The sequence below is a fragment of the Brachyistius frenatus genome, unplaced genomic scaffold, assembly GCF_029030835.1.
Source record: "Brachyistius frenatus isolate BFR_SWC_R1_liver_20210118 unplaced genomic scaffold, ASM2903083v1 Contig_5, whole genome shotgun sequence".
NCBI classification, from domain to species: domain Eukaryota; kingdom Metazoa; phylum Chordata; class Actinopteri; family Embiotocidae; genus Brachyistius; species Brachyistius frenatus.
In genome coordinates, this window is record NW_027210604.1 from 2,258,990 (window position 1) to 2,277,502 (window position 18,513).

General features: G+C 44.4%; 3 protein-coding genes across 5 annotated transcripts; 2 read left to right on the forward strand and 1 right to left on the reverse strand.

Annotated features, from left to right (window-relative positions):
- Window positions 1-1,288: 1,288 nt before the first annotated feature.
- On the forward strand, window positions 1,289-8,466 carry LOC138631787 (GTPase IMAP family member 9-like). 2 transcript variants are annotated; one of them, XM_069716968.1, is made up of 2 exons: window positions 1,289-1,382; window positions 5,846-7,082. In XM_069716968.1, the coding sequence occupies exons 1-2, from the start codon at window positions 1,376-1,378 to the stop codon at window positions 6,697-6,699; spliced, it is 861 nt and encodes a 286-aa protein (XP_069573069.1). In that variant the 5' UTR covers window positions 1,289-1,375; the 3' UTR covers window positions 6,700-7,082. The 2 variants fall into 2 exon arrangements, with proteins under 2 accessions (XP_069573069.1, XP_069573077.1); XM_069716976.1 differs by lacking the exon at window positions 5,846-7,082 and adding an exon at window positions 7,328-8,466 and having other exon boundaries at window positions 1,330-1,382.
- A 614-nt stretch (window positions 8,467-9,080) lies between these two features.
- Window positions 9,081-13,684, reverse strand: mat2b (methionine adenosyltransferase 2 non-catalytic beta subunit methionine). Of its 2 annotated transcripts, XM_069716852.1 has the most exons (8): window positions 13,550-13,679; window positions 13,123-13,358; window positions 12,305-12,499; window positions 11,963-12,077; window positions 11,405-11,557; window positions 11,017-11,216; window positions 10,772-10,885; window positions 9,081-9,892 (listed from the first exon to the last, which is right to left on the reverse strand). In XM_069716852.1, exons 2-8 carry the CDS (start codon window positions 13,183-13,185, stop codon window positions 9,719-9,721), a joined length of 1,014 nt encoding a protein of 337 aa, XP_069572953.1. In that variant the 5' UTR covers window positions 13,186-13,358; window positions 13,550-13,679; the 3' UTR covers window positions 9,081-9,718. The 2 variants fall into 2 exon arrangements, with proteins under 2 accessions (XP_069572953.1, XP_069572962.1); XM_069716861.1 differs by lacking the exon at window positions 13,123-13,358 and having other exon boundaries at window positions 13,550-13,684.
- Window positions 13,685-15,040: 1,356 nt separating this feature from the next.
- Window positions 15,041-18,488, forward strand: LOC138634838 (uncharacterized). Its single transcript, XM_069722017.1, has 6 exons — window positions 15,041-15,427; window positions 15,771-16,204; window positions 16,307-16,405; window positions 16,496-16,703; window positions 17,307-18,304; window positions 18,447-18,488. Exons 2-6 carry the CDS (start codon window positions 15,839-15,841, stop codon window positions 18,486-18,488), a joined length of 1,713 nt encoding a protein of 570 aa, XP_069578118.1. The 5' UTR covers window positions 15,041-15,427; window positions 15,771-15,838.
- Window positions 18,489-18,513: the final 25 nt, after the last annotated feature.

Sequence of the window (18,513 nt, forward strand, 5' to 3'; positions counted from 1 at the left end):
GAATGTGAATTCTTTTGTCCAAAAACGTTCACGTGACTGAACCCTGTTCGCTCGGTTCATTCCCGAGTTTCATTCCTACAAAAATATAACTGAGCATGACCGATGGGATGTCCAGCTGCACCTCAGAAGGCCGAAGCGGACTCGTTATCAACGTAAAGTTGACAATGACCACTCCATTGGAGGCTCTTCGCTTCTCCTTGAAAACCTTCTACGTTAAAAAGGTCCATTTGAGTGAAGACATGTACTTCAGAGTAGAGAAGCCATTTAATGTTTCCATGAAGATGACAACCCCGTCAGCTCATCCGCATCTGAATCATTTCAAGAATTTAGCGCTGGCTGTGGTTTAATTTTCACCGTCCACAAAATCAGGGCAAAACATTTAAACTCTTAACATTCTATGAACAGGTTTTATAAAATGTCTTTTTCTGCTTACTTTTTTTTTGTTTGTTTTTTGGCCAGAGACATACTTGCTTTTAACTATACGTGCACATGACGAGACGCCCGGCGTGTCCAGGGTCCTGAGAATTAAACACGTCCACAAGACGCAGTACGCACGCATGAACATTAGGGACAGCGTGGAGGTCTGACAGCAGTGAAGAGTTACCTGGATCTGTACAAGGTGTCACTACTTCTGCACGGTGACGAATATACTTGTCAAAAACCGACGCCAGATCAGTTTCACTTTAGACGTTGACGTAACAACCACAAAAAGAAGGTCTGCCACGTTACATGTTGGAAAAAATGTTGTCACACAGTCATCCGGGTTTTTTTTTTTTCAATGAATCCGCTGAGACCAAAAACTTCCCCTAAAATAACGATGTCGTCACATTTCTTGGTTACATAATGCAAATCTCCCAAGTTGTATTTCTATCATTACGTTCTCTAGTACGCCCTCTAGTGGAATCCTCCGGTACGACGCAAAAGTACATCGGAAATTATGAGAGCAATTACGTTCAGGACGGACGCAGTCGGACGTCTACGTGGAAATTGGTTAAAATGTAAATACGTCCCACGCCTGAGGCTTCGTGATTTCGCCTTGTGGTTTCTTCCGATGCGACTTGATGTTCCAGTTTGTTTGTCCTTTCTGAATTGTTTTTGTCGTTTAAAATAAAAGTTGTTGTTCCGCAAATATGTTTCCAATCTTTTCAAATCACGATGCTGGGAAATATTTTTCTTCCGCGTTGAGGAAACTGATTTGCTGGGAGATGACGGGGCTTCCTGTTTGGCAGCGTTTAAATATGCGGGGCATGATGTGTTTGAAGGGCAGGGCACAAGAATCCGAGTATATAAGATCTGAAATAAAAGAAAAGAAACAACGCTCACCGTGTTACCAGATTCGAGACACCTCACAATCAGCTGCCAGGAAAAGATAACCATGAGCAGTAAGTACAGCTTTCATTTAGTTTATTTCTGTAGTTTAGATTAATTGTCTTTAAGAACAGTCTTAAACCACCTTGATTAGCCTTAATCAATACTTTTTATATCTACAGTGGGTACGGAAAGTATTCAGACCCCTTTAAATTTTTCACTCTTTGTTTCATTGCAGCCATTTGCTAAAATCAAAAAAGTTCATTTTATTTCTCATTAATGTACACTCAGCACCCCATGTTGACAGAAAAAAACAGAAATGTAGAAATTTGTGCAAATTTATTAAAAAAGAAAAACTGAAATATCACATGGTCATAAGTATTCAGACCCTTTGCTGTGACACTCATATTTAACTCACATGCTGTCCATTTCTTCTGATCCTCCTTGAGATGGTTCTACTCCTTCATTGGAGTCCAACTGTGTTTAATTAAACTGATTGGACTTGGTTAGGAAAGGCACACACCTGTCTATATAAGACCTTACAGCTCACAGTGCATGTCAGAGCAAATGAGAATCATGAGGTCGAAGGAACTGTCCAAGGAGCTCAGAGACAGAATTGTGGCAAGGCACAGATCTGGCCAAGGTTACAAAATAATTTCTGCAGCACTCAAGATTCCTAAGAGCACAGTGGCCTCCATAATCCTTAAATGGAAGAAGTTTGGGACGACCAGAACTCTTCCTAGACCTGGCCGTCCAGCCAAACTGAGCAATCGTGGGAGAAGAGCCTTGGTGAGAGAGGTAAAGAAGAACCCAAAGATCACTGTGGCTGAGCTCCAGAGATGCAGTAGGGAGATAGGAGAAAGTTCCACAAAGTCAACGATCACTGCAGCCCTCCACCAGTCGGGGCTTTATGGCAGAGTGGCCCGACGGAAGCCTCTCCTCAGTGCAAGACATATGAAAGCCCGCATAGAGTTTGCCAAAAAACACATGAAGGACTCCCAGACTATGAGAAATAAGATTCTCTGGTCTGATGAGACCAAGATTGAACTTTTTGGCGTTAATTCTAAGCGGTATGTGTGGAGAAAACCAGGCACTGCTCATCACCTGCCCAATACAATCCCAACAGTGAAACATGGTGGTGGCAGCATCATGCTATGGGGGTGTTTTTCAGCTGCAGGGACAGGACGACTGGTTGCAATTGAAGGAAAGATGAATGCGGCCAAGTACAGAGATATCCTGGAAGAAAACCTCTTCCAGAGTGCTCTGGACCTCAGACTGGGCCGAAGGTTCACCTTCCAACAAGACAATGACCCTAAGCACACAGCTAAAATAACAAAGGAGTGGTTTTGGAACAACTCTGTGACCATTCTTGACTGGCCCAGCCAGAGCCCTGACCTAAACCCAATTGAGCATCTCTGGAGAGACCTGAAAATGGCTGTCCACCAACGTTCACCATCCAACCTGACGGAACTGGAGAGGATCTGCAAGGAAGAATGGCAGAGGATCCCCAAATCCAGGTGTGAAAAGCTTGTTGCATCATTCCCAAGAAGACTCATGGCTGTACTCGCTCAAAAGGGTGCTTCTACTCAATACTGAGCAAAGGGTCTGAATACTTATGACCATGTGATATTTCAGTTTTTCTTTTTTAATAAATTTGCACAAATTTCTACATTTCTGTTTTTTTCTGTCAAGATGGGGTGCTGAGTGTACATTAATGAGAAATAAAATGAACTTTTTTGATTTTAGCAAATGGCTGCAATGAAACAAAGAGTGAAAAATTTAAAGGGGTCTGAATACTTTCCGTACCCACTGTATTTGATTATATTGTGACTCTTTAAGTTTTTTCTTTTGTATTTTGTTGTGGAGGTAAATATTAATAAAAATGCCTTCGTTACAAGTTGAATTGACGTAAGTTGTCTTTAAATATTGTAGTTATATTGTTAATATTCACGGTTACATCAATGCCTCTTTAATGTTTATTAAATCCTTACTGGAAGCTCCTCGGTAGATTCCATCTGTCAACAGAACGCTGACATGGATGCTGTCCATCCAGTTCATCTGTCAGTGATTGATGACCAAAGACTCTAATAACACTCAAAATATTAAAGTATAAAACATGACCTGACTGCATTTCATGATTTAGATCAAAGAAATATTTGCATATGATTTAAACTGAAAGTCACAAATGTAAGATGGAAGTATTTCTGTTTTATCTGTTGCATACGCTTTTTTTAAGATTTTAAAATTCAGCTTTTTAGCAACGTCTCGTATGGTCATGTTCTACAAAACACACAAAGAGCATGTGAGCGTCTGGAGAGAGGAGCTCGTGTTTTAGAAACGTGACACCTGTCGAAGTGAGATAGCTCCATCTGCTGCGATCGTTATCGTTACAGGAAGCACGCAAGCGGTAAAATGTCGCACGTTGAATAAGTAAAGGAATGTGAAGAAGCTGCAGCCCCGCCCCCTCCGGCAGAGAGATGATTACTGCAGTTTCACTCTCACGGAAACTCGGCTTCATGAAAGTTTGATTATTTATGAGGGCCCGAGCACCGAGCATCGGTGCGAAAGCCCTATTGTTTTTCGTAAAAATGTTCTCGTTCTTGGACGTTCTTCTTCTTCTTCTTCTTACATAAAGTCATTTGCCTTTTTGGAGGCTTTATCATACTCAAAAACTCATGAAAATGGATACGCATACGGCTCCTGGCGAAAAATTTTGTATTCTAGTGGAGTCGCAAACGGCTCGAGAGCGCCCCCTAAAGAGATGCCCCGGCGGCCACATTTACCTAACTTCACGAAATCCGGTGGACACGTGTATCACACCGAGACGCACAAAAAAGTTACATTGCACCGTTATGTCAACTCGACAGGAAGTCCACCATTTTGAATTTAGTCGCCATTTTGGGCGATTCTGACACGTTGTACTTTGTCGAACTCCTCCGAGGGATTTTGTCAGACCGACTTGAATTTAGGTTCTATGGATAGAAAACATGTTTGGGATTAAATCTTCTTAAAATAATTCGTTTTCGTCGATGCGTGTGCCCGTGAGAGGAGGCCATTTTGAGCGTCTCGCCATGAAACTACGAGTTGCTTTAAATCTTACGTACATGGACCGACCTTCTCCAAACATCACAGGTATGATAACAGCCCCGCCCTGAAGACCCCTGTGTGGTAATATTCACTCATAGTCAGAGCGCCCCCTGTTGGCCACCGGAAATGACACTTTTCATACTTCACATCGAGCTGGTTGATCACATGAAAGTAAAGTCGGGTATACGCGGTCCCTTGCGGGCTGCACATCAGGGAGACGGCTTCGGGGAGGCGGAGTGCGAGGGCCTGTACATCACTGCTTGTTTCATTTGTTATTGCTTTCCATCCATTTTGTCTACAATTAATACATTTTTAATTCCGTTCCATCTTTATTAATGATTTTATTTCCAGCATTTTTATTTCTCATGCGCTTTTGTCTAAAACTATATTTGCTTTTGTATTGTCTTAATAACTTGTTGTTAACTTGTCTCTGTGAAAATTGATATAGAATAAATAAAATTTGAATTATTTCATATAAAACCCAGTTGAGAAGTTTTTACGAACAAACGTGTATCGTGTCAGATTTTGCCGTGAACAGTACGCACATGTACAACCCCGTTTCCAAAAAAGCTGTGACGCTGTGAAATGTAAATAAAAACAGAATATGAAAATAGATAAAAGACAACATATCAAATGTTAAAATTGTGAAATTTCATTGTTTTATGAAAAATATATGCTCATTTGAATTTGATACACCTTCACACCATCATGGATGCTGCCTTTGAACTGTGCGTTGATAACAAGCTGGATGGTCCCTCGCCTCTTTGGCCCAGAGAACGTGGCGTCCATAATTTCCAAAAAGAATTTCAAATTTTGATTTGTCAGACAACAGGACAGTCTCCCACTTCCCTTGACTAATGTTAAATGAGCTTGAGCCCTCAGAAGGTGGCGCCATTTCTTTATCATGTTTATTTACGGGTTCTTCTTTGTAGAGCTTTAAGCTGCAGCGAAGACTTGTGTTCTCAAAGTTTTCCGAAGTGTTCCTGAGCCCACGCAGTGATTTCCACTACAGATTTGCATCTGTTTTTAATGCAGTGCTGCCTGAGGGCCCGGAGATCACGGCTTTCTTGTTCCTTTTGGTTTTTTTATAATATTGTGTACCGTAGACATACGTGTAACGTGTGTAAAGTAACTTACATGACATACGTAACGTTATTTATGTAAAAGTAGTACTCAAACTATGATGAAACCATTACCTTAACCTGACCACGTTGCTTTTTGTGCGTAAGCCAACGGCACCGTTATTACAGGTATTACGCACTTTACCATGACACCAGATTGCAAATGATAAACTCGCACCGTTTTCTTTTCAATGTTTTATGTGCAAAAATACTGTTTCCCAGAGCATGGTAATGGTTACATTTGGCCTATGAATTTATTTTGGGGGTGAGGGGGTTGAGCGTCTGCCGTTTTACAACGCAAGTGATATCTTTGTCATATTCTCCAACAGATGAAGAGGAACCACACCTCAGGATTGCACTTGTTGGGAAAACTGGTGTCGGAAAGAGCGCGACAGGAAACACCATCTTAAGAAAAAAAGTTTTTCATTCGAAGCTGTCTTCTTCCTCGCTGACAGCAGAGTGCAAGAAGGAAATGGCAGAGTTCGGTGGTCAAACACTGGCTGTGATTGATACTCCGGGTCTGTTCGACACCAGTAAAGCTGAAGAAGAAGTGAGGAGAGAGATCGGAAAGTGCATGTCGTACGCCTCTCCTGGTCCTCACGTGTTCCTGGTGGTGCTGCAGCCGGGCAGATTCACACAAGAAGAACAAGAAACAGTGAGAATCGTGCAGATGATGTTCGGCGAGAACGTAGAATATTTCACCATGGCCCTGTTCACCCACGGAGACGACCTGGAGACCGAGGGAGCCTCCATGGGAGAAATTATTCTTCAAAATAAAGCTCTCCATGCCTTCATCAATCAGTGTCGTGGAGGATATCACGTTTTCAACAACCGAAGCGACAGCGACGCTCAGGTCGGAGAGCTGCTGATGAAGATCAACTCGATGGTTCAGAGAAATGGAGGAAGACACTTCACCAACGAGATGTTCCAGGTGGCCGAGAAAGCCATAAAAGAAGAGATGGAACAAATTCGCAGAGCAAATCCAAACATTCTGTTCAAAGTCGCCAGAAGACAAGCAGAGGAAGACAACTCGTTCAATCGGTTCATCCAGCAGGGAGCTGCCATCGGAGCAGTTGCTGGATTTTTGGGAGGTCCGTTGGTATCTGCTGTGGGAGCTGCAGTGGGAGCTTTAATGGGAGCTATAACCGGAGCCGTGAAGAAAAAAGACTGCACCATACAATAATAATCTGACTCGCTGGAGCCGCATTGACATAGAGATCCAGGAAAATAATCACAGTACCTTCTATTTTGTCACATGTTGGATCATCTATACAACAAATTTGACAATCTATGGGAGTTTTCATTTCTGCTAAGCAGCAGCCCCTGACTTTGTGATTTATGCATAGTGGGCATTTTTGAATTAAAGTTACTTATGTTGTGCTTTCAGGTGCGATGTTGTAAAGATGCAAACCTTTTGGAAGAGTGGAGTTCACCAGTTTTGCGTCCAAACCTTGATACAGCTTATATTCCTTAGTGGGTGAAGGTGTTTCTTCATTATGAGCAGTTCGAAATAACTCTTGATTCATATATATACACCGATGTCCTTATACATTAATAAATATAAATATACCAAATAAAAATTATTGTCCGACGTTTTAATTTACCTCAAGCATCAAAATGGAGGCTGAAAAAATAAAATGTCTCCATTTATCAGGAATTGTGATCAAATGCTTTCAATAATTTGTTATTTTCCTGCTTCTAGGATGACTCGCTGTGTTCATGTGGTTAATGTTATTATTTGTGCACTGACCGTGGTGGTCAGAAGGTGTTTGACTCGGTGCCGCCCTGCTGATAAAATGTGTTGTTTTCAGATTCAGACCTGAGGGTGGTGCTGGTGGGTCAGGAGAGAGTGGGGAAGAGTTCAGCAGGAAACACCATCCTGGGAACGAAGGAGTTTGACTGCAAGCTCAGCTCCACGCCTCTGACTCTGAGCAGCAAGAAGGTAGAAGGTGAGGTTCTGTGTCGCCGGGTCTCCGTGGTCGACACCCCGGGACTCTTCAGCACTCAGCTGTCAGCAGAGAAGATGAAATCTCAGCTGTTCAAGGCGCTGACGCTGAGTTCTCCGGGTCCTCACGTCTTCCTGCTCACCGTCCAGCTCGGAAGATTCACCGAAGATGAGCAGGACGGGGTGAAGACTCTGGAGGACATGCTGAGTCCCGACGTCTCCAAACACACCATGGTGCTGTTCACCTACGGAGACCAGCTGGACGACACCGACATGGAGCAGTTCATCAAAGAGGACGACAACCTGCAGGAGCTGCTGAGGAGCTGCAGCGGTCAGTACCAAGTGTTCAACAACAGAGAGATGGGAGACGGGAGTCAGGTCCGAGAGCTGCTGGAGAAAATAGACTCCATCTCTGAGGGAGGACGCTCGTATTATAAGAAAAGGCCTCCGGGGTTCATAGCCAGATCTTCGAGTATGATTAGCAAGGGCTGCTCCAGATTTTTTAACAACTTACACCACGCCGCGAGAGGTGGAGAGAGGAGAGGAGCGTTGGTGATCACGTGGGGGGAGGAGAGAGAGCATGGGAGAGTACAAGGAAGGAGAGGAAAGGAGAAAAGAGGAAGCGAGAGACAAGAAGATGGAAAGAGAGACATGAGATGTTCGAAGGATTGAAAAGGTTTAAAGATATTCTCAAGTATGTTGCCACTGGAGGAACGTGGTTTTCTCTCCTGTTATTTATAGGACTCAGTCTGGACTTCTGACCACAAACATCCAACGACGGTCAGAACGTCTTCCTCAAACAACTCGGCTTTACTTTTTGATCTCCAAACATCACAGGATCCATATATGTTCCTTCACTTTGGAATTTGATGGGGTTTTTTTTGGTTTGTGAAGCTCATTGTAGAATTTGTTTTGAACGATGTTACATAAATACTTGCATGCAATGCGTCCTGCCTCACTGCACACTTCTGCTTGGAGGAACATGGAGTGGAAAAAAAAAAAAAAGCCCCCCTTTAATTTTTCCACTGCTTCTCGCCAGGAACTTTTCTGGGTTTCGTTTTTTTTTTTCCTTTCTTCGATGCGTTAAACTTCCGTGACTTTATCTTCAATGCAAACACACGCACACAGAATGGAGGACGTCAGGAGATGCCGTTCAAGAAGACGACGATGTGTTTGGAGAGGCTGAAAAGTTGCAGGTCGCCACTAATCGAGTCGTCTAGTGCATCAAAAAAAAAAAAAAAAAAAAAAATGGTGTCTGCTTTTGTCGTTTGGCCACTTGACAATGACAGGTGTGTGCAGGGGGTCCCTCATCGCGCATGCAAGTGATTGGAACTATTCTCTCTGGCCTTTTTGTCACGTCAGCGTTTATGGGCCGGAGATATACCTGGTACAAAGCATCTCCTCAGTGTCGGCTCGCCTCCTTTTGCAACCTCAGCGGGCGCGAAACCAGAAGCAACACCACAACTTTTGCCCAACAGAAAACCGAAACAAAACCCAAAGAAACGTTGCAAAACGGCTGCGAACGTTTTGGCGTCGCACATTCAGAATGAAAGTTTTCAACCGACGAGGACACTCGGTTTCTAACGTCGATCACATTTGGTGACAAAAAGCCGATCAGATTCTGTGTTTCACATGTTTAATGTTCAGCAAAAAAGTCGTTTACAGCAACAAACAGCATGTTTACATTTTCAGACTTCACATTAGATGTTCTTCAATCAGCAACTTTGTCTTTTGATTTCAAGTCACGTCCACTAATTCTCTTCTGTTATTTACTGAATCACTTTCTTTTATTTTACTTGATGGTCAGAATTAAATAAAGTTTTTTTTCTCGAGGCATTAAAACAAATATTCCAGTTTAATGTTAAATTACAACTTCATTCGGGTCAAGAAATAAATTAAAAAAAAAAAAAAATTATTATTATATTAGATCAAAATCAAAGACTTTGATTTATTCTGTGAGGAAGTCAGAGCAGTGATGTGGACTGTGTATTTCATGTACAGTTTATTTACAGTTGGTCTCAGTTTGTTCACACGGTTACAAAGTGGAGTCACTCCTGTTTCCACAATGATGTTTACAGAGAACACGAACTGTCAGGTTTCACTCTGACAATAATCGAATAAGACCATCAGCAGTGTGGGAACCTGCAGACAGAACTCGGGGCACAAGGAGTCATCTCTAACACATACACACGGTAAATATAATTTAACTGTAGTCCACCCATCTCTCTCTCTCCCTCTCTCGTTACCTGCCCGAGTCTCAGTGGAAGACTGTCTGTCTCCAGCGCTTGTCGGGCGTGAACGGCCACAGACAGTCCACGATGGCGGAGGTGAAAGGTCGCGGCTCGACGCTCAGATTCAGCAGCTCCAGACGAGAGCAGTTCAACTGGCTGTTCATTGGACGAAGAGCCGACGCCGCCGGCTGCTCCGTCAGCTGCAAGTATGGAGATAGTAGAAGTACTGCAGGTACTCTGACAGCGTGTAGAAGTACTGCAGGTGCTCTGACAGCGTGTAGAAGTACTGCAGGTACTCTGACAGCGTGTAGAAGTACTGCAGGTACTCTGACAGCGCGTGTACAAGTACTGCAGGTACTCTGACAGCGTGTAGAAGTGATGCAGGTACTCGTGCTGCAGGTACTCTGACAGCGTGTACTCTGACAGCGTGTAGAAGTACTGCAGGTACTCTGACAGCATGTAGAAGTACTGCAGGTACTCTTGACAGCATGTAGAAGTGCTGCAGGTACTCTGACAGCGGGTAGAGTATAAATAAAGTTTTTTTATTATTATTATTAACTGGATAACTGTTGAACTTGCTGTCGTTTTTATTTTGAATCTTATATATTCAATATTTATTAAAGTCTTCCTGAATGATTTAACGTGCACGTTAACGAGGAAGGAAATGATCCTGCAGTTGTTTTCTAAAGATCGCTGTTCGACTAAAACCTTGTAGATCAAGTTTTCCTAAAGAATCAGTTTGTCAGGCCTGTATTTGGAGAAAAATGCAAAAACACTCCTATAAAACAGCACACGACTCGAACTGCATCAGAGGAGCTTCCTTAATCATCGTATTTAAAAAGGTAAATTACCCTCCATCTGGTAGCATTGACTGAGAGCCTGCTTGTGAGTTAGTCTCCTCTAAACCAAGTCTCTGCAGGCAGCGTCGGCCACAAATACACTTCATCAAGCTGGATGTCAACAAGGTTCAGAAACTATTTTTTAGAGTGTATCTATAAATACATCAATTAGTATATTTACAGATACATCAGTCAATATATAGATAATATTAATAAGTGTATTGATTGATAAAGACTTACAGGAATGAGGTGGCTGGACGGCAGGTTGAAGGCCTGAGCGATGGCGACGGCCATCTCGTATTTGGTCATCTGCTCTTTACCCGAGAAGTGAAAGATTCCTCTGATGGACGGATCCTGGAAGACAAGTCAGGCAGGTGGTGAGACGGGCAGAGGGGTGAGAGACAGACAGGCAGGGGGTGAGACGGGCGGAGGGACGCCGGAAACAGGGGGTGAGAGACAGGGCCGTCTCTCTCTCTGACAGTCACCTGTCTCGCTTTCTCGGACAGTTTCCTGCAGACGGCGGCGACGTCTCGTGCGTCGGTGGGGAACCTCTGCTGGCAGTGGTCCAGCGTGCAGCTCTCCTCCGCCGTCTCCTCCTGAACTTTCAGCCACAGCGTCGTCACGGCGCTCTCCGTCACCGACTCCACCTCCCCGAACAGGACCGGCACCCGCAGCACCACCGCACCTGAGAGACAGACAGGTGAAGGACAGACAGGTGAGAGACAGACGGGTACCTGGACAGTGTCACAGCGTCTCTCTCTCTCAGAGAGACAGACAGACAGACAGGCGAGAGACAGACAGGTACCTGGACAGTGTCGCAGCATCTCTCTCTTGGACAGACGAGAGACAGACAGGTGACAGACAGACAGGTACCTGGACAGTGTCTCAGCGTCTCTCTCTCTCCCTCCAGTTTGCTTCTTCCGTAAACGTTGAGCGGGTTCGGGGAGTCGTCTTCTCCGTACGGAGGATTCCTGCCGTCAAACACGTAGTCGGTGCTGATGTAGAGGAACGGCGCCCCGCTGGCAGCTGCACACGGAAACGTCATACATGTTCAGTACATTTCAATAATATATATTTTACGTGTATATTTTATTTAAATTATTAATTTAATGAATTTAAAGGAAGCACGATTCGGCCCGTTCTCCTGGTAAATGTTGTAATCCCTGTGAAGGAAACCAGCAGGAGCTGCAGGGCGTCACCGGGCAGCTAAATTAAAAAAAACAACTTTTAAATAAAATGAAGCAGGGGATGCTGGGAAATCTACGCAGAGTAAAACGGTGTCGGCTGACAACAACTGCAGCTTCTAAGACCGTCTTTTCATTTTTAACGTTTTCGCCTGAGGCTCGGCTCGACGGCGTCAACAGGTGACCAACTTCAGGTGGACGGCGTCGGGTGCCGATGAACACGCGGCGATACCGTGCGATCACTGACCGGCCTCCTTGGCGAGCGTGCTCGTGGCGTGCACGTTCAGATTGACAGCCGCTTCCGTGTGTCTCTCCACGACATCCGGACGTCTCTCCGCCGCGCAGTGGACGATCACGTCGGGCTGAGGCGGGAGAGAAAACCACTTTGTTTACGACACACTGACGACCCGAGGTTTCCCGGCGCGGCTTTCAACACGGTCAGATCAACAACAACAAAAAGGGGCGGAGTTTGCAGTGACGAAATAGCATATTTTACAAAGAGAGCAAACTTTTAAAAGATAAACACATAATCCATACAATAAAAAACAAATAAAAAATAAAATAAGTAAAGCAGCACAGTGTTCAGTACCTTGTACTCCTGCAGCAGTCCTCTGACGGCGTCCTCGTCCGTGAGGTCACAGCGGAGGAGGCGGGGCCTGGCTCTCCTGTATCCGGTCCCGATGACCATCCAGCCGCCGGTCTCAAACTCTCTGCACACCGCTCGACCCAGAAGGCCCGTCGCCCCGGTGACCAGGACCTTCGGAGACGGGACCATCACCTCCTCCTGGGGGGGGGGGACACACATCAGTGCGACATCAGCTGGTTCCGACACCGGGTCCAGTGGTTCCGACACCGGGTCCAGTGGTTCTGACACCGGGTCCAGTGGTTCTGACACCGGGTCCAGTGGTTCTGACTGACTGCAGAATTCACTTCAGTTCAGAAAAATCTGAGAATTTTATATTGGGGACGTTACTTACGTCTATTTGTTTGTGGTAGTTTGAAAAAGAAAAAAAAAAAAAAAAAATTAACATAAAACTTTGAAAATTACAAACAAATTTATCAGTTATAATTTTATAATGTGCTGATTAATTAAAATATTGACAGCAGGTCGACCGTCAGAAGACCTCATCTGTCAGTCTATGTTGATCAACACACCTATATTATTATTATTATTATTATTAATATTGATATTTATTCAGTTAACGGAATTTTTTTTTTTAAAAAAAACAAAATGTCCTTTAAAACTTAATTTTAAAATAAAACAGCAGACAGCGGCGATCTTTAAAAAAAAAAATTAAAAAAAACATTAAATCAATAGTTTCACATCCGAGAAGAATTTAAAACTTTCAGCTCGAGGACGCCTCCGTTAGCCGTTAGCCGTTAGCTGTTTACAGGTAAGCGTTTTACCTGAACGAGCTCCACGCACCCCGGACTGAACATTATCCTCAACTCTGCGCCTGCGCGGCTCATGTCCGTCTTCCTCTGATGGGAAATGTTTTTTGTTTTTTTTTAAATATCAATTAATTGATCGGTTATCGATCACTCGGCGTCTCTCTGCTTTTTCTTTCTAGTGCGCAGTTTCCTTTTCGACTCTTCCGCTTCCGGTCTGATCAGCTGTTTTTGCCGTAAAGCAGCTGTCGCGGCTAAAAAAAACAAAACAACAAAAAACAAAAAAAAACAGAGAAGTAAAACACAAAATTTAAATTAGACGGATTTTTTTACTAAAAACAACTCTTCTGTTTGTTGACATTAATATATGACCTGGTTTGATGCGGTCACAGTTGTTCACCGGTGTTTCGGGATTAAAAAGAAAACCCCAGCTGAGCGGATTTACCTGCGATCCTGTGAGCTGAAACCCAGGCATGTGGTCCGGACGGGCTCGCGGACCAGCAGGGACCAGTAGAAACCAGCAGGGACCAGTAGAAACCAGCAGAAAACCTCTCCGTGTTACAAATCAGTTATTCTTCCTCTTCCGCTTCTTCTTCTTGATTTTCAAGTTGAGTAAATACCTGCATGTCGCTGCAGCGCCGCCTGCTGCCGAGTGAGGCAGCAGCAACAGTTACAGATGAACGCGTTGGAGAAAAAAAAAGAAAAGAAAAGAATACCCTACAATTTTTTTTTCTGAAATAATTTGAAACTGACAAAAGTAATAGGCCAGCGTGATTGTTTATTTAATATAAAATTTCAAAAATCAGGCCTTTGCTTTTTGCTTTCATGATTCAACAAAATGTAAAATAATAAAACAAAATGATGGGACCTTTGACATCCTCGATGTTTTCTCTATGGTGTGTTTTTTTTCTTATGTATTAGCATACCTTGATTACACTAAATATAGATAAAATGTATATTATTTGAGCTTTTTGGTCATCTCTTAATGGCATAATATGATTCTGAAAATGTATTTGATGTTCATGTACGCACAGGTACAAGTTTCTGCTCATGAATACAGATACTGCACATTTTATTCGGACCCTGGTGCAGTGGTTCAATGGGTGCAGTGGTTGGAGGTAGTTGGAGGTGGAGAGCGTGTCTTTCACTGTCCTGTAAACCTGCTGCAGAGTGAAACAGTCCCTGCCTCGGGCATATAGAGGAGGATTGTTGTGGGGAGTTTTAACAGCAGCCGGCAGCAGCTTTATAATAAACGAATGCAAAGCAATCTGCTGTAATTTATTGGAGGAATGAAAACATGGAGTCAGCGTGAGGAAGACCTGGACGGATGTGGTCCCTCCTGGTCTCAGTGAGACCTGACAGCTGACTGAAGATAAACGTGAACGTTTTTCCGTCCTGCTGAAACAGAAGCTGCAGCCGGACCTCATGAGGTCAGACTGTGGAGTCAAAACGAGAGACGGAGCTTCACTGAAACCACGTTTGAATCTGTTCTGTGATTATATATATTAAAAAAAAATTTTTTTTTAAAAACATTAAAAAAAAATTAAAATGTTTTGGAAAAAGAAAGATAATTTTTCAACATGATTCATTTAATGCTTTCTGTGATTAATAATGTTAATGTGTTTTTTCTAGTCATACAACATATTGTTATTGTGAATATTTGTTTTTTAGGTGCCTCGCAGAGGTCGAGCGTGGTTCAGATCAACAGAGAGAGAGAGAGAGAGAGCTGCAGCCTCGTCTGTCAGTCACCTCCTAAAATAGAAAGCTGGAGTCTGACACCGTCTCTCTCTCTGTTTATCTCCGTGTCTCTCGACCGCCCTTTCTCTCTCTCTCTCTGGACCTGCACTCTGTCAGCAACACCTAACCTCACTCTCTCTCTCTCCTGCAAGTCAGGCGCATTTGATCACCCCGACACTGAGCCGGTGTTAAAAAACGAGTCTGAACACATCGACTGACCGCTCTGGGACCAGAACGTTCTCAGGATCTGTTCTGACAGACCCGGAGGTGCCAGGAAAAGTGGGAGCAAACAGAAAACGGTGAAATATTCCTTTAATCTGATTTTAAACACAGAAACAATCAGAGAGATACTGAATTCTCCAGCTGGACCTGGTCCAGGACTCTGCTGGACCCTGACTACCAACCTGAGGTTCGGCCAGGATCAGGGACCAGGACCAGGACGAAGATCTTCTTAAGAAGTCTGAACCAAGTCTGAAACTGGATCCTTAACAGCTGATCCTGATCCTGATCCTGATCCTAAACCTGATTCTGATCCTGAACTGAGGGAGCCTGTTTGATGAAATTGTGGATTTTAAGTGAATCTCAGGTAAAAACACATTCAAACTCATCTCAACTATTTTATTGGTTGAATTACTGTTGGTTGAACTCACTGATTTATCTTTTAAAAATCTCAAAGAAATTCCTCTAATAATTAAAAAAAAAAAAAGTTTGGTCACAAACTTTTAATTTATGTTTTAAAATAATTCAAATTTAAAACTCAACAGTATCACCTGGACAGGTAGACAGGTGAGCAAAATGTTTCAAGTTTTTGACTTTTTGACTTAAAAGTTATCAGTTCAATGTGTTTTAAATGTAATGAAAATTAAATGTATTTTAAGTCAGATTTATTGATCATCAGTGACAATCTCTTTTCACGTTTCCTCTAACAGCTGCAGTCAAAAGGAACAAATATTTACATTGAACATACAAAAAGGCAAAACTACACAAACAAACAACTATGAGCAGCAGACAGGACAGAGGAGGAGGAGGAGGAGGAGGAAGAGGCAGGGAGGTCTTTCTCAGTGCTCACCGTTGCCCTGAAGTTGACCTTCTGCCTCAGAACGACTCAGAGGCACAAGTCCCTGCAGACAAGAGCCCTGAGGTCACCTGTGCAGGTAAGTGTGGAGCAGATTACCTGGACATCTGCTCCGAGAGACGGGCAGAGGGAGAGGAGGAGGAGGAGGATGACGAGGGGAGCGTCAGCGACTGGTCGGAGGAAGATCTTTCCCTCCACTTCTCTCCCTCCGTCATCCTTCAATCAGATGAAGAGTCGGATCCAGAAAGCGGCTTTGAGTGTGTCGATGTCATCCTGCAAACACAGCAGGTCAAAAAAAAACGATCTAACTAACGGTAGACTTCTCACAATTATTTTGGATTTGTTTGCCCGTTAATTCTATTCTTTGACTGTCTTCTGTATTTCCACCAGGTCAAAGGTCAAGAGAGGGAGCGGCTAAAGATGGTCCCTAAACGACAGATTCAGTTGAAGAAGAAGAAGAAGAAAGACGCCGAGAACATCGAGGACCAGGTGAACACTGAGAAAGTGCAGCTACGACTTCCACCCGTTCGACTATTCGTCCGCTCACCTGTCTGTCTGCTCACCTGTCTACCCGTCCAGGTGATGCCGAAAAAGGGACCTGCTAAAAGGGGAGGAGACAACAACGATCCGTCAGCCAATGAGCTGCTCGGCTCCGAGGTTCGTCACCGGCCTGATTTGTTGCAGCGGCAACACAGTATGCCGAATTCCTTCCACACGCACTCGACAACCAGCAGTGATGTCAACGCCTGGAGGGTCTACAAGGGCCTGGTCGCAGGGGCCAATCAAGGTATCCGTTTAGTAAGGCTCGCCCCCTCGGTCACATCTCACAATAAGCCACGCCCCTTTACTCTATCTGTTTAAAAAAAAGAAAAGCCATGTAGCTGTCAGCACAAAAACAAAATTAAAAAAACAGTTTAGTTCACAGTCTCACCTGTACTTTCAGGTGTGCATCAGTCACCACCCCGACCAATCAGATAGCACCAAAATAAGATGACTTGCTCAGCCAGTTGGGTGCAATTATTGAACCAAATCAGCTCTTCTCATTAATACAAACATCATTTATTGATACAAATCTCGTAATTATGATAATTTTTAACTATTATTTTATCAACAACTAAAAAAAAATACCTGTTACAGATGCTACATGTTTGTTATTTATTCTAAAGAAAGTAAAGGGAGTTCATTTTTACTCAGGGAAGTTAGTTAGTAACCAACTTCTTTTTATTTTGTTTGAATAAAACCATGTCTTCATCAAGATTCAAACGTTTTCTGTCTGCAATAAAAAAATTTAAAAAAAAAAAAACAACAACCTTAAAGAGAGAAACACAACTATCAGGTTGTCAGTCCGATTTCATTCCTGAGGGTCTGATCTGGTTCTTCGTGCTTTCAGGGGTCCTCGTTGGAGGAAACACGAGACGTCTTCAGAAATCCATCTCTCTGGATGAAACTAAAACAAAGATGGCGTCGTGCATCATTAAGAACGTCCTGTCCAAGAAGATGCAGGTGGAGCAGACCACCGACAAAACGTCTCACCAGAAGAAGAGACCTGAGGCGTTACCTGGCCTCCCTTCACCTGCGGAGCAGCAGGGTGGGAGGGAGGGGGAGGGGGTGGGGGGAGGAGTGTCGAAAGCGCCGGTTCATGTAGTGAGAGACGTGAGGAGTTTAGTAAAAAACACCTACAGCCTTTCGTTCGCCACGACGACAACCACAACGGTCACATCTAACAGCAACAGGCCAACGAGCGTCAAGGTAATCGGCCAGGAGGACAGTCCTCCCCCGACCTACCAGCAGGCCGTGGGGGTCAGAGCTCACGTTTCCAAGGTTGCTGCATCTTTCAGCCAATCGCACGGCAGGAAACAGAGCAGCACATTCGGTCGTCCAATCGTACATCAGAGACGTGGCAGCGAGCCAATCATGAGCAGGCGTAAAGGCGGCGATGTCACTTGGCCTGTCCCGTTATTGGACCCACCCACCAGCCCGCCTGTTAGCAATGACCCGGCAGAGCTTAGCCAATCAGAACGAGTCGTGGCCTCCCGCCCGCCCTCTGTGTTCATCCAGCCTCCCAAGCCTCCGCTCCCTGCCCAGGAACAGAGCTCCATCCTGGGTGTGTCCTCTCAGTGTGCTCCTGGCTCTTCCCAGCAGGTCCTCCACCCGCTTCTTTATACCCCCACTGCCTTGCCTGGTGTCCCCTCTGCCCCACACCCTCGCCTGGGGAAGGTCAGCTACATCCACGGCCCTCTGAGCTACGTACGGACCCAACTGCAACCGCCCACACCTGTTCCCACCGTCCACCTGCTGAGGAGGTCGGAGGAGAACCAGAGCAGGTCGACCGGAAACTTCTCGGACCAGTTGAGGAATACAGGAGACCGGAAGGGACAAGGCAGTACAGTGACACCTGCAACTCAACACCAACACCACCACCACCAACAACAACAACAACAACAGCAACAACAACAGCAACTTCATCAACAACAGCAACTTAGACAGCAGCAGTTTCTGCGCAGCCTTCAGGGTTTCTTACCTGCACAAGTGGGTGGTGACTTCCTTGTTGACATGGCTGGTGCTGCTGTAGCACCTGGAGCCCTCGTAAGTGTCCC

Bases quoted from the DNA above. Each gene is read 5' to 3' on its own strand.
- mat2b (XM_069716852.1), bottom strand. From the start codon at position 13,185: ATGAGCCGCGCAGGCGCAGAGTTGAGGATAATGTTCAGTCCGGGGTGC. The intron at 12,500-13,122 runs GTAAAACGCTTA...CCCCCCCCCCAG, and splicing joins GGTGCGTGGAGCTCGTTCAG to GAGGAGGTGATGGTCCCGTC. The intron at 10,886-11,016 runs GTGACTGTCAGA...CTTGTCTTCCAG, and splicing joins TGTCCGAGAAAGCGAGACAG to GATCCGTCCATCAGAGGAAT.
- LOC138634838 (XM_069722017.1), top strand. From the start codon at position 15,839: ATGAGCAGCAGACAGGACAGAGGAGGAGGAGGAGGAGGAGGAAGAGGC. The intron at 16,205-16,306 runs GTCAAAAAAAAA...TATTTCCACCAG, and splicing joins TCATCCTGCAAACACAGCAG to GTCAAAGGTCAAGAGAGGGA. The intron at 18,305-18,446 runs GTGACACCTGCA...TACCTGCACAAG, and splicing joins GGAAGGGACAAGGCAGTACA to TGGGTGGTGACTTCCTTGTT.